General features: G+C 37.1%; 1 protein-coding gene across 1 annotated transcript in view; it reads right to left on the reverse strand.

The window, feature by feature from the left end:
- The window catches only part of DLGAP2 (DLG associated protein 2), a 103,702-nt gene extending 90,031 nt beyond the window's left edge, over positions 1-13,671 (reverse strand). Inside the window, exons 1-2 of the mRNA XM_063291145.1 lie at positions 12,655-13,671; positions 4,505-4,716 (exon numbers count right to left, since the gene is read on the reverse strand). Coding sequence (XP_063147215.1) covers positions 4,505-4,716; positions 12,655-13,656 — 1,214 coding nt within the window. The 5' untranslated portion in view covers positions 13,657-13,671. The remainder of the gene's footprint in view (positions 1-4,504; positions 4,717-12,654) is intronic.
- Between the last annotated feature and the right edge of the window lie 1,111 nt (positions 13,672-14,782).

Here is a 14,782-nt window from a genome sequence, read left to right on the forward strand (position 1 = left end):
CCCTCTTGTGATCATCTGAAGTTTTGCAACCCAGATCCTCCTAAGTCCCCTAAATTTGATAGTGAGGCCAAAGCATTTTCACTGGAAGAATTGACAAACGGTACTCCTGGCTAACTTTGTAACTTAAGATAACAAGTGAAGATCCTGGAGCATGCCAAAACTGAACCAACATGCCTAGCAAAAATAGAAGCTCACTGATGACCAGTATTGGTCAATAGGCTCCCTAGCTTGCAGGACATTGATAGTATGATTATTTCATTCATCACCATTCAGTATCCTTGGCTGTGCACAATTTCTAACAATGGCTAGATACTAAACGTCCATTAAAAGTATCAGAAAAAGAAATAAAGCTTCAGGCAAATGTAGAGAAAATACTTCATAAACAAAAAATTTCCATAAGGTGAACTTGAAAGGACTGGAATATATACTGGGGAAATTATACTACAGATTCTTATGTACAAAGCATATAACTTAGAGATGGATAACATCCCTATATAATATAAGAAGAAATTTGAAGATATTTATATACTTGGTACAACTTTTTCTTTAATTATAAGTGGTCCAAACTTTGGCAAATCATGCCATTGTAATTCTGGGCTGATATGGTAAGGTCAGATTTTGAGCCCAATAAAATGAAACTGTTTGGTAAGCACAGCTGTACGACTTATTTTCCTTAAAATAAATGAAACTTTAACAAGGAGGCATGCAAACAACTGAACATTGAGACTCAGAAGGAGTACATTTTAATTCTGTCTTTCATGAACCTAATAATTAAACTTTGCTGTGTATTTTTAATTGACATTTCTATTTTTCAAACAATTACAGTTTTTTCATTGCATCGATGTCTCTTAGAGATCAAATGCTTAATAAAAATTCTCAAGATAAAATGTAGAACGAATAATTTTGAAAAATTAAGCAAAATTACATTTTGTTTTGTGGGGCAGGATACATTAAGCAATCGATATATTCTGTGCCAATTTTTAAATATTTTTGTGAAATATAGATAATCAATAAACAACTATATTTACTAGTTTAGTAAAAAATTCTATTTTAAAAATTCAGTCTTTACATAGGGATTATGTGCTGACTTATCTAAATGCTGCTGTCTTTACAATTAATTTTATAATGGCTGTTTCAAAAAAACTTTTTGAATAGCTCTTTACCAGTAATCTCTCCTGCAGATATTGGCTAATTTAAATGAACTAAACTCCTGTCGCTAAACATCATTGCTTCTAAATAAAAAGAAGCTGCATGAGATGGTCATCTTGCCTGGGACAATGGTGAACAAAGGGGAATTTTGACCCTTTCCCCTTGGGCTATATTTTCACTCAAAGCATTTGGAAAAAAACAACAACAATTTGGAACAGAAAAATATTCCAAGCTTCTGCCACAATTTAGTTTATAAAGGGGCTGCCTATATAAGGCACCTTCTTTCTGGCCAGTAACTGGTCTTCCCCATAACACTCTTCCCCTGAAGACTTATGTTAACGCATGCACTTATTATAAGGATTACTTTTGTCACAACTCGTTTGGCCAATACAAGCCTTTGAGGCATTGGAAAGACATTGATGAGGTTGAGGGGCTGTAACCCTGGAACAGAAGACTGATGTGGGATTAAGGCAGTAGAGAGCTTCATGAACTTCCATTTTGGGGAGTGCAATTGATGGCAAATGAGCAGATGATCAATTTATGTTGAGGGATGCATATAAACATGCTATTCATTATTTCCCCAGCTAGCTGCCTTAGAGATTAGGCGGGCAACAGGGAGGCAGGTGATGCTTGATAATTGGATTCAGATTTCTCCTGCATCAAAAAATGTAATATTATCTATAATGGAGTGGCCAATAATTCCCACTTTCTGAAACAAATTGTTGAAGGCCTTATTTCCTTTGATCCCTTCTCCATATGTTGCATTTAATACCCCACTGCTCCTTCACCTGCTCAACTCCCTACAGTTCCTTTTCATTAAAATAATAATAATAATAATAATAATAATAATAATAATAATAATAATAATAATAATGAGGTTAAAAAGCTAAGTTCCAGGACTGCAAGTAACAGATGTTTGGATGTAGCTGAAACCCCTTGTCTGCCACCAGCCCATGATCACAGCAAATTTAGATCTTGTACTAAATTTCTACAGAAGGACTCTGGCAATGGTTCTTCTAAGAATTTTACACACATATAAAAGATATGATCAAACAGCAAAAACTGACTCAAGAATAAAGCTTGAGAAGCAATGTAGCAAAGCCTGATGCTTTTGAGACAACATAATATCTTTTATGTCCCTTAGGAGCAGTAATCTCTGATTTCTTAGACTACTATAACTTATTTGCTGTGTTGGATAATGTAATTCTCAAAATGCTACACATCGGATATTATTTGAATTCAGACATTTCTTCTTTTTCCTATTAATATTTTGACTTTTCTAAAACTTAAAACTGCAAACCTATAATCACATATCTGGAAGTGTACTTGACTGCAGTTAATGGAACTTCCTTTTACACTGTTGTTACATGAACATTCAACTTATGGATTTACAATTTTCAAGTTATAATTATCTTTCCTGTTGATGACTCTTTCTTGGACATTCAATCCATTTTAAGGAAGTACACAATTTATCTTTTCCAAACAGACAGGTTTTCTCTCATTAATACGCTACCAACATTGCTTTATGTGACTAATATTCATTTCGTTTGAAATGACAGTCTTAAAAAAATGCCTCTGAAACTTGTTTCAATGGATGTATGATTACATTCCCTTCATCCTAGCTTCTTACAGAAGGTCCTTGAACAATAAGTATCCTATCTCCTCAGTATAGTTTATGGTTTTTAAATGTCACGAATGATACGGAAATACAGTGCCTGACAGGGACTTCCTGGTCTACTTTGAAAGGCAGAGATCAGAAGGCTTTTAATGATATTCCCTGATGAGCAGCTAAGAAACAGAATAACCTTTCCAAGGCAAAGCTAAAAGAAGAACCTCTTGAATTTGAGCCCCAAGTATTTGGCAAGTGTCTGTGTGGGAGGGCTGGACTTGTAAATATGCCTATTATTACTTCTTAAAAACATAAAGCTGTACCACTTATACTACAGGACAGACCACATTTGCCTTCCATTTAAGAGGAACTATTAACTTGGGGAAAAAAACTGTAATTGTAGAGCCATCTCCCACTTCAGCCTTGTAATGATTGCCATGTGTATTTTTGCCTTTCAGTTGATGTGGGAAACAATGGTGAAGACTTATGAAGGCTTAGAACTCTCTATTTTCCCTTGCCCTAGTCAAGGAAACCCTCATAGCAAAGAGAGGATTTCCTTCACTTGCATTCACAGTGCCCAGTTGATGCTCTTTTAATTTGGCTTGTTGCTTCTTCCCCAATCGTAGGTTAATAGAGCATCAGACTATACAGTATATATGATTTTGACTTTGACAGCAACTTCTCCCTTACGAAGACTAAAAAAAAAATCTAGTTAGCTAACTTTCAAATTATTTACAGAATGAATATTCTTATGCTATGCTATGCTGTGCTGTGCTGTGCTGTGCTATTTGATTCTATTCCCTGTTCAGTCAGGGCCTTGGGAGAGAATTAAAACTCTGATTCTGAAAAGACTATTCTCTGTGATATAAGCAAGAAGCTGATGGTGACATGGGGTTTCAAAGCAGCAAAAGACTCCTTGTGAACCCCATGTCTATGGTTAGAAACATTGGTGCATAGAACTCACTTCACTGTGTTTATGTGAAAGATGATTATTTCTCTCAGGTCTCTTAGCTCATTACTGATTGCTCTCTTCCACTTCACCCTAGGGCCCTCTTCCAGGCTTATGTCCTGTCAGCCAGGCTACTTTTGGAGACCAGAAGAGCATTAGACCCATTTTCAGAAAATGCCCAACTGATGGGACATAAACATGGAGCATCTCTATGGTGGCAACCTATTAATTTGGCAACTGAGAGGTGGCTAAACATGTCATTCTAAGCACCCGTCCACACTCTACACCATTCCCCTTTAGGAAGAATGGACGGTGAGGGGAACAAGGTGGGGAATCCATCCATCACTTTCCGTAACTTGTCCTGCAGTAAAACAGTAAGGACAGCACCACTCATTGGCCTTGTTACTGTGACAGAATAGGGTTTGGCAGTTATGCTGGCATACTTTTCTGCCAGCTCAAGGAATGGTGGAGGGCATTTTCATATAGTCATGTGACTATGCCCTCATTTCCTTTTTTTTAAAAAAAGTATTCCACACTAGCTGACCAACAGTGAGGTGTTTTACACTTTGAATATTGATTTGACATTAATCCTTTGCCTTAGAAACATAATGGTCTATTATTATAGGGCAAGAAATTATTTTCCCACCAGCAATAAAAAGCATCAACTCAGTTTGAGAAGGTATGTATCCAACCAATATTATTTTTAGAACAGTATCAGCTGAAGCAGAAGATGAAGAAATAGCAGAAAGAAATGAAACTCACAAAAATAAAATAGGAAAAAGCTTTGAGAGGCTTACTTCTGGTGGTCACCAAGGGCTCTTTGTCCAAGAGATTTTAACAATGACTCCGGATGGACTGCTACCTTTGGTGATGTTTTGGGACTAGTGTCAGAATCTCCACTTTCCTCATCTCCCATGGCTTTAATATAACTTCCACTTCTCATCCTTCTGCAGGGAATCTCCTCATCTTTACCACCAGCAGGGTAACCTCCCCATTCATCTTGAGGTACCTGGGACAGGTATTACAACAAGCACAAAACAGAAATAAATCTGACATTGCTATGGGCCCCTTTTAACAATCTGTTACAAATAACAACTAAGTACTTGTCATTGCCAAGAGGGTAGATTTTAGTTTAGCTATTAACTAAATACAACATTCTGGTGGTATTTGACCAGGGTAAATGCAGGTGATTGTTTACCATGTGATGATATGGTGTGGTAACCCTTAGCAGCTATGGCCTGCTTTGTACTTTGTGGTGCACCACTGTTCGCTTAATATATATTGAGTAAAGCACAATTAGCTACAAGACATAAATCTCGATTTATAAACACCAGTGACTAGGTTCACACAAAAGAAACCAAAATCAAACATACAGCCAAAGTGAGTGAGGAAAATCTATCATCCTGATTCTTCAAGTGTCTTAAAAGAGGATCATTTGTGATCAGTGTGATCATACTGAAGCTGAGATATGCAACAACTGCAGTCATCTGCCTATCATAAGAGCATTTTGATAACTGGAAATATTTGCTAAAGAATGGGGTATGATGTTAATTCTAACCAATATGCTGAAAAAAGAAGACCAACTTGTGACAGAAACTTCTGAAACACCTGTCTGATTTAGCATAATCCCAAATAAGCCTGTTGTATTAGCTCTGGAAATCAATGTATCATCTAAATTTGCAATCTGGTAATCAAGTAAAAATGTTAATATAATGCAGATAACAACACCTCCAAATAAATTGAAACAAGATTATTAAATGTACTATGGACTTATATTGGTATATACAGCACACTTTGTCCTTACATGCAACTACTGCTTAATTGTCCCAACTTCTTAGTGTTTGGGTCTGCATTTTGGCACATCCTTAAGCAAATACTTAGCTGCAGTCTCTAATTGGTTCTGGCCTCAATTGTAGACTTGTTCTTCTTTGTTAATCTCTAACATACATACACACATACACACAGACTTGTATACACACAGTTATACAACTGTTACTAAAATCAGCAGTTACATATATACATATGTAAGATAGAATTATGAAGGCAGTTACAATATCAGTATGATTGACAATATGATCCTGGACTTAGGATAACAGTGATAAGTGACAAAAATGACAAAAGAAAAAAGTCCTTGGTTGCATGGCTTTATATTAGTATTATTCAGCCTTCAATACTACTATTTCATAATTATGGAGTATGAAAAAGAACATTTTCTTTTCCCTGTCTTACTGTTTAATTTATAACTAGGTTTCTTTAGGACATGGAATGTGGAGGAGAAGGCTGATTACAGGACATACACGTGCAAAAACTGTACACATAAAGAGTTTGTAGCTGCTGTTGAGGATTTTGTATTTCTGATTTTTTATAAAGGACAAAGAACAGAAACATGTTCATCTTATGCTTACAGAGGCTCTGTCTGCAATGCACAAGCTGTATGTCTGGGAATGGCCTATGACTCTAATTTCCTCCCTCCTCAGTGTGTTAAATATTTCCTACTGTAAATTATATGTAAGAGCCAGTTTGGTTCAGTGGTCAAGGTACCAGGCTGGAAACTGGGAGACCGTGAATTCTAGTCCTGCCTGAGGCATAAAGCCAGCTGGGTGACCTTGTGCCAGTCGCTCTCTCTCAGCCCTAGGAAGGAGGCAATGGCAAACCACTTCTGAAAACCCTGCCAAGAACACTGCAGGGACTAGTCCTGGCAGTCACCAGGAGTCAAAAACTGACTCGAAGGCAACCCCCACCCCCAGAAAAAGATATGTATAGGAATACTCATGATGTTTGTTTGTTTACTATATGCCACTTCAATCCAGGAGGCCCCTGAGCATTTTATATAACCTTCTTGTAATAAAAGGGTTAAAATTCAAAAATAGTATAATAAAATAAGAAACTACAATGAGAACTAATAACAAAAAAATTATTACGAAAGACACTACGGCCACCAAAAGCAAAAATATTCAAATGTAAGGCGGGGTGTGTGTGTGTTCTAACTTACATTAGATCCCTTCCCAGAGCTTGCTTAAAAACCCAGGTTATAACACTGTCAGAGTGTTACAAGTGTTATAGTATTAGTTGACAAACCTCACAAGACATTACTTTAAGCAAACAAAACAGTGAAAATTAAGCAAGGCAGAACAAGCAGGATTGATGTCGCAAATTAATTTAGGCAATTATTTTATTGCATCCCACGTCTCTACAAAGATTCCACCTGAAAACACAGCTTTCCATGCCCTTCCTCAAAATGGCCTTTTTGCAAGGCCTTTTTTCTCTACTCGTTCTCTTCTGGAATAATTTCCCATGGCACACATTTGAGAGTTTTCTCTCTCTAGACCAACTGCTCCGTCCATGAGAAGATACATATATGGGCTTTGTAGCAAACTAATACAAAAATGCCTGGGAGACCATTTTCAATTTTGCCAGTCATCATTTTATGGAAGCCTCACATGAAACATGCAGAATTGCATTTTACAAGACTCTTACCCTAAAGGATTTGCATTACATAATCGGATTGCAATGGGAGAGCAGTTACCGAGAAAGAAATGGAGTAGCTTTAAAAAGTGTGAATTACTTTACATGTAAACTGAGTGTAATATATAGTATTTGATAATACAAGAATTCCAGATGTTAACCACACCCCACTAAATTAAATGTTATGGTTCCCACTGATTTGAATGGTTCTATATTAGATAATTAAGTATTGGAATGAACATTAGCTTGACTCTGGCACCTGATAAAGATTGTTAAGATACAGCTGTACTGATATATTTAGCAGCTACTTGATTTCTTGCATGCATTCTGCTGAGCCAAGAAGCAATTATTTATATAAAATGAAAGAATCCCCATGTTAATGCGGACATCTGAAGACACATTCTAAAATCTGTAAGAATGAAAAAGAATGTAAAGGAAGAATGGAGATCAGTAGGAGGGAACTCAAGGGAAAACTAGGAAAAATTTCAGTTTAGAAAACAGATCACTTCATCATGTTATCTTATCTTAGAACAGAGGTGAACAGATGGGAAAAGTCTGCTTCTATTTGTTTTGACAAGATACAATAAAGGAAAAAAGCTTATCCGATTAAAACAACAACAAAACTGCCGCAAGCTGAAGCAACATCTTAAAGTAATAGAGTGACATGTAGAATAGGCTTCTTACAACCTGATTAAAAGCTGATCAAAGTCTGCCTTGAATGTTAACTGAAACTGAAAGTGGAAAAATACAGAGGAAATGCCAGAAAGGCCTAAAAGGGGTGGGTGGGTTGCTTTCTGTAGACATTTCATTGGGAAAGCATGAAAAACAGGTCTTTGAAGTAAAATTTCAGTTTAGCTGTTAAAATTTATCACTTTAGTTTGTTTGTTTTTTCTGCAGCTTAATTCTGATAACTTTTGTTCTAGAAACTAACTAAAGAAATCTAGCTTCTCTCTAATTCCAGTTTTCCATTACATATAGCTAGTATGTTACACAAAGAAGCATTTCCATCTTGGATTTATTTCTCTATGTCATTCAGTCCAATTGGTAGTAAAACCCCATATGTATGCACAGATAATAATCAAAATGCCTTTACTGCTTGTTCAAATAGTTACTGAAGCCTAAATTTTCCACCTGCAGAGTTTGTATCGGCTGAGAATCAGTACTCTTAATTGCTTGCTATAAATGGTGATATTTTTTTTAATTTTTAGAAGCCTTTTTCTTGACCTAGATAGTAAATCCTTGTAGACACATTGCTTAATTCATCAAGCAACTTTTATGTCTTAAGTTTAGAACCTGGCAGAAGATTTACCTGCATCAGTATGGTCACATTCTTTATTCGAATATGATTGCAAGTGTATGGCTAATTATCAGCTGTATTCTACAGGTAATTTATGTATGCATGCCATTTATGTATACATTAATTCTACATATTTGATGCAATATGCATTTACTTTGTACTCACAATTTTTGGTCCTGATGAGAAGCAAACCACATTCAGAAAAATTCAAGGAAAATAGTTTGTTTCTTCACTAGGATTTAGTCATTGTGTTCTGACAAAGTATGGAAACATGTTGAAATGCCATGGGACTTTGCGTACAGGGCCGCAACTAGGGTCTGTGTCACCTGGGGCAAACATGAATTCCACGCCCATTTTGGTACCCCCCCAGCACTCATTTTGGTGCCCCACCCAGCGCGGCGCTCGGGGCACATGCCCCACTTGCCCCCCCCCAGTTGCGGCCCTGTTTGCATACTATCCTGTCCCCGACTTCCCCGCATGCACTATCAAGTCTCTGACCTTGCTAAGTTGTTCAGCGCGCAATCAAGTCTGTCTGTCTGTCTGTCTATTAACTAGATTTGTAAGGCCACCCAACTCAAACAATATGACTCTGGGTGGCACACTCAAATAACCTTGTTGCGTTGGAAGCATGCCTTCTCTGTTGCAGCACCTGCCCTCTGGAAGGAAATCTCTCCAGAGATTCATGTTGCTCCCAGCCTCTTGGCATTCCGGAGGGCCTTGCAAACCTGGATGTTCTCCCAGGCCTTGGGCTAGGGTGGGCATGGCCCTCCATGTTAGATGTGTTCATATATATATCCATTCTTTGGATGGGTGTGTTAATTTGTTTATTTATATAGCCTTGTCTAGTTTTTATACTGTTGTTTGTTTTATATTGTGAGCTGCTCAGAGTCATTTTGGAGCTGGGTGGCACCTAAATCTAATGAAATGAAGCTGGCATGCTGCAAAGCAAGGCACTAACTTCCAGAATCATCTTTCTTTTGCAGAAGGCCATGGGTTTATATAAGAGCCCATACATGAGTGGTTGCAATTCCCTACATACTTCATAGATGCGTCTGCCCTCTTCCAAAGATAAACTTGGAGGTTGATAATAAGTATCCTGGAGGACTAATGAGAGTGGCAGAGAGCAGTCTTACTAATTTGTTTTCTGCTCCAAGGTAGGCCACATCCACATGAGACCCATTTGGGGAATGAGCAAACCTCTGCCCCCATTGGCAACCCTTTCTTTGAGCGCTCATAATAGGCTCTCAAAAGGTCATGTATGACCCATCGCCCAAAGGAGTAAATATGGAAAAGCTGCAGCCTTTAGAGTTTCTTTATGCCCTGGGAATACTAGTCCTCATTTACCTCTGATGATTGTGCAACTACTACAAGCGATGCAGCCACTACCAGCTTTGCCATACTATTCGTCTATAGTAATATTTCCTGTGATTCTTCCCAACATAGCCAGTCAACTGATGAAATTGCCAAGGAGATCACTGAGAAAACTGCTGGTGTTACTGCCAACCCTAAAGCCTTAAGGCCCCTGCAAGAGCTCTTAGAGTGGAAACATGGCAGGGCAAAGGTCTTTTAAGACCTGCAGCAGCTACTACTGTATGATGCTCTCCCATCAGATTGAGACAGAGAGCATCTTTGGAGCATATCAGAAGATAAGTGGACTAGCTATCAGCTGATGAGAACAAAGATGCAGGACAGTGGCTGTCTGAAGTAGCAGCCAAGGGAAAAACTAGGCTTTTTACTCCAGTTATCTGCTGGAAGTGTCAGCTGAAAGTCGTACTTCACACTACGCCAAAAACATGAGCTATTATGACAAAATCCCTTTCACTCACTCTCTCCTAACCTCTATTGCAACCAGTAAATTTATCTTTTATCTTTTAATGTTTTTATCTAAAAGGAAGAAAGAGCTAAGGACCTCTGAAGATAAACATGATCCTGTCTTCCCTTTACCTACCTTCCTTTTACTTTTACATTTTCAGAATATACTTAGAAATGGTTGCATCAGACTATAATGCTGAATATGTAACTTATATATACTTAAATTTATCATTTACATTCTGATCTGTTTATGAGTATTTGAATACAGAAAAATCAGTAATGGATTTCTCTTTATTCCATTTGATGATTAAAAAAGGTTTGCTCTGTGTGTCTGCTTTTACCTGACACGTGCGTTCTAATGAATCACTTTCAGTTAGTGAACATCCATTCCAGAATATCTCTTAGAAGCTGTCAAGTAAGTGATGCTGTCACTCTTACCTTGAAACCATGGGATCTATTTTTTATTCATTCATTAAATAGCCTTAGGTACTTGCTGCATTGTTCAAGGTTTACACATTTTCTATTCAAATTGGGCAAGGATTATAGGCAAGTATCATCAAAGATTCAATGCTTCAATGCTTCAGAGATAATATGTTCTTTATATAATATATCTAATGTATAATAAATGAGCAATATCTAACATAAAAATCAATAGCATAGTCTCAATATGACCTGTGTGATCCATGATGTCAGTCTCATCTAATTAAAAGCATTAGAACTTCTTTGCACCTGCTGAAAAAGAAAGTACATCAGAGGGATCCTCTAAAACATCCCCCTTTAAACTTCTGCTAGCTCCACAGAGGACAATTACTGGCTTCAATAGGATAATTACATTATTTCCTCACAAAAAATGTTGAAATTTAGTTTGTTCAGGCTTCTGGATTTTTAAAAATTATTATTATTAGATGCTTAATAACTCTTAGAAATTGAACAAGGTAGGTAAAATCAGTATTACCTATTTATATGACTTGAGGAACTATGGAATCAAATGTTCTGATTTTGTAAATCAGTGACAGTTTATTTTAAAAAACTAAAAACCTTTAATTAATTCATTAAATGATTGATTTGTAAAGCCACTTAACTATCACACAGATTTTTGATCTCCCCAATGCGGTTTATACAACCAAAAGTCTATTCTGTATTTATTGAATATCTTAGAATATTTATTAAAAGTTAGTAATAATTTTCTTGCTAGAAACTGAACTTAAGTTTGGAACATCAGCTCATGTATTTTGTTATTGTTATTTGATTTACCATTCACAGGGATATTAACAAGATTTTGCTGTTTTTCTTGGCTTAGGACACTGAATTTATGAACACATGGACACTCTGTGAATGGGAGATGGGGGCCAACCAAGTTACTATATGATTTTAACATAAGAAATGATGGATTTTTGATACCCTGGTGGATTTGTGATATATATTCTTGTTTTGTTTGTGCTTACATGCAATTCCTTAACTCAATTATATATTATATATTGTACTTTTAGTCATTATCCTATTAACTGAAATTATTTTGTCTGATAACATTTGACTGTGATTATTTTTCTTTGAGCTTAATGAAAGAAAAACAATGATACAACAACTTAGAAACTTATGATTGAACCTGCAAAGAAACTTTAATCCCACTTTTAAAGGGAGGTCTACAACTTAACGACTGAACAACAACTAAATAAAATATTAATTAGCAGAAAAAGATTTTGGATTTTGGAACAGGAAGGATTTTGAGTCTAGGTTTTTACAACTAGCAGGGGAAAAGTAGGTTTTCCAATCTCACCATTTTGCTCCTTTTTTAAAGAAATAGTATTGTTTCTTTATTATACATGCATTGAAACCGAATTAAGTGAAAGCAATCAGCATCTTTCAAAATGTTGCCCTTCCTGATTCATGGGCATAGCTGAAAGAAAATACACACACTGTGCATTCGTGAGGGTACCCAGGCTCCACTCAGAGTTCTCAATGGGAAGCACAGTCTTTGTTGCCCCATTTCGTTAGCAAGTAATTAAAGACCAGGAGTAGGACCCATGGATTCCATCACTGCTATCTTATGCTGGTGCTATTAAGGAAAAAGAATGAGGAAGCTCAAAGAAACTGATCTGAGATGCTTCTGTGCAGCGATTAAGGCCATAAAATGTTGATGGGACTGTAATGGTTATGTTTTAATCTTACTAAAGGTTTGTTATGGATAACTTATATAAAACCAGTTCCTGATCTCTGCTTCATGTTTTATTTCTAGGTCTAGATGAACTTTGGAAAACTAGGGGATTTTAACAAAGAAATTATGAGAAGGAATGCCCACAGAAAACTCTCTTGCAAATTTTAAAAGAGCATATTGCTCTTCAATTAAGAATATTAACTACATTTCACACTTACCTGAAGGTAATGGCATGGTCTCAGGGAGGGTTTGATTTCCTGATGAACTAGAGGCTTGTCTAGGTTAAGAGATGACTTCCGATAAGCTTCTTTAGCTTGGCTTACTGTAAGCGTAGACCAAGAGCTCCTTTTCATGTACTTGCCATCAGGGGTCATTGCAAGACCTTCACAAGCTGAACATTTCACATCATTGTTACTTTTTGAAGTCTTTAACGAGAGATCCCCAAAATGTCCCTGAAGAGCTTCAGGATAGCAATGAGAGATATGGTCCACATGATGCCTGTTTACCACACTAGGTGTTCGGTAAGTGCTATCACTGTCCAAGTTGTCATCAGAGCTCCACCAGCTGCTCATTCCAGTTTTATGCTTACTTTCAGGCTTTCGCTCTTTACTTTTACTTCTTTTGCTATGTTTAGAATGATGTCCATGATGATGGTCATCACCTCGGCCATCTCCCTTTGCCCCATTTACATTGCTCTTGGAAGATCCTTCCAAAGAATGTGATTTTGTGAACAGTTTTTGGACTGAATGAACAAGGTGACGTATTCTACCTGGGCTTTCACTGCGTTGTTCAGCTGCTGTTGATGTCCTTTGGTACTGTAAAGTGTGAAAGCCATCCCTATGGAGAGGAAGTTGCTTCTCAAATTGATCCAGCAAGTTTGCAGGGATCCGGTTAATCTTAGGGTTTGCATGAGACATGGTGCAATCGTCCCTAGTATCGTAATGTGAGGTGTAGTGCATTCTGGGGAAAGTGCTACTGGACATATGATCACCCATAACCATGGGCATCATCATACATTCTGAATGGATGGAGCTTCGTGGTGAGCAGCGATGGTGATCCATTGGGCAACTCTCAGTTGGGCTGAGAAGATATGATTGCCTTGACTCCTGGCCATGATGAAGATGATCGTGGCTGTGTTCACAATCTTCAGGGGATGCTAAACCACAAGTATGAGCAGAACATAGCTGTGATTGATTACGATTGCCAGATAATCCTTTCATGTTCCTTGAAACAGGAGAATATCTTTCCTCACTGAAGGGCTGCTGAGTTGGAGACCATGAGTACGGCTGATCTGTTAGGGGACAGACAGAGATATATCTGTCAGCTAGGACAACTATAACTTATATTTAAACTAATAATATAAACTAAAGTTTAACAATAACTTTAAATACATAATATAAAAAAATATTGATCTTTAATTGATGGTTAGATATTATGATAGTGGTTATTTAACCATATTATGGCTATGGCAGTTTAATATTAGTTCTAGCATCCATTACTGTCATGATAGTTAACTATTAGCTATAACATCCCTTATTTATTTATTATTTATTTTATTAGATTTAGATGGCTGCCTGATCCCAAAATTACTCTGGGTGGCTTACATAGTTAAAAAAAAAAGAAAAAAACAAAAAAAAACCAAAGAAGGATATATATGTCCAGACAAAATTACCCCAATGCATTACAAAGAGAAAAGAAAAAGAAAAACCAAAGTTGCTGGATAGTACAAGCAGGATGGTACAATTGTGTTCATGTCCTGCTTTGATCCGATCCAGCAGGATCTTTCTCATATTCATTCATTTGGACTTATTGCCAGATACTAAATACTTTAATCTACAATTAAATTTCACTGGATTTTCATCTGGATAATTGCTTCAAACACTTTATATGTTTGTGTTTCATTCTGTATGGGACAAAAAAGTCAATGAGGATACCAAACGGTGGAACACCCTTCACCCCGAGATCTGGCAGGCCCCTACCCCCTAGCCTTCCAGAAGGCCTTGGATACCTGGTTGATTGGGGTAGAGTGAGGCTGATGCTCAGTAAATGTGTTTCTGGATGTATGGGGATGTGTTGCTTTGGAGGGCACCATAAGTTTTTATTGTTTTATTGTTGTTCGTAAGTAGCCCAGAACTATGATGCATAAGATAGGCAGCTAAATAAGTTTGACAAATAAATAAACAAAAAATAAATGGTTCAATCCAGTACTCTCTGTGTATATTGCTATACAATGTGTGTTATTTTTACTTCCTGCTATTGGGAGGAAACCATTGGAAGACCTGAAAGACCAGGTTAGGGACAGATTGTCATGGAGGAAATCTATGTGGTTGCTAAGAGTCAACACCA

This window comes from Candoia aspera, chromosome 1 (genome assembly GCF_035149785.1).
Source record: "Candoia aspera isolate rCanAsp1 chromosome 1, rCanAsp1.hap2, whole genome shotgun sequence".
Classification (NCBI taxonomy): Eukaryota; Metazoa; Chordata; class Lepidosauria; order Squamata; family Boidae; genus Candoia; species Candoia aspera.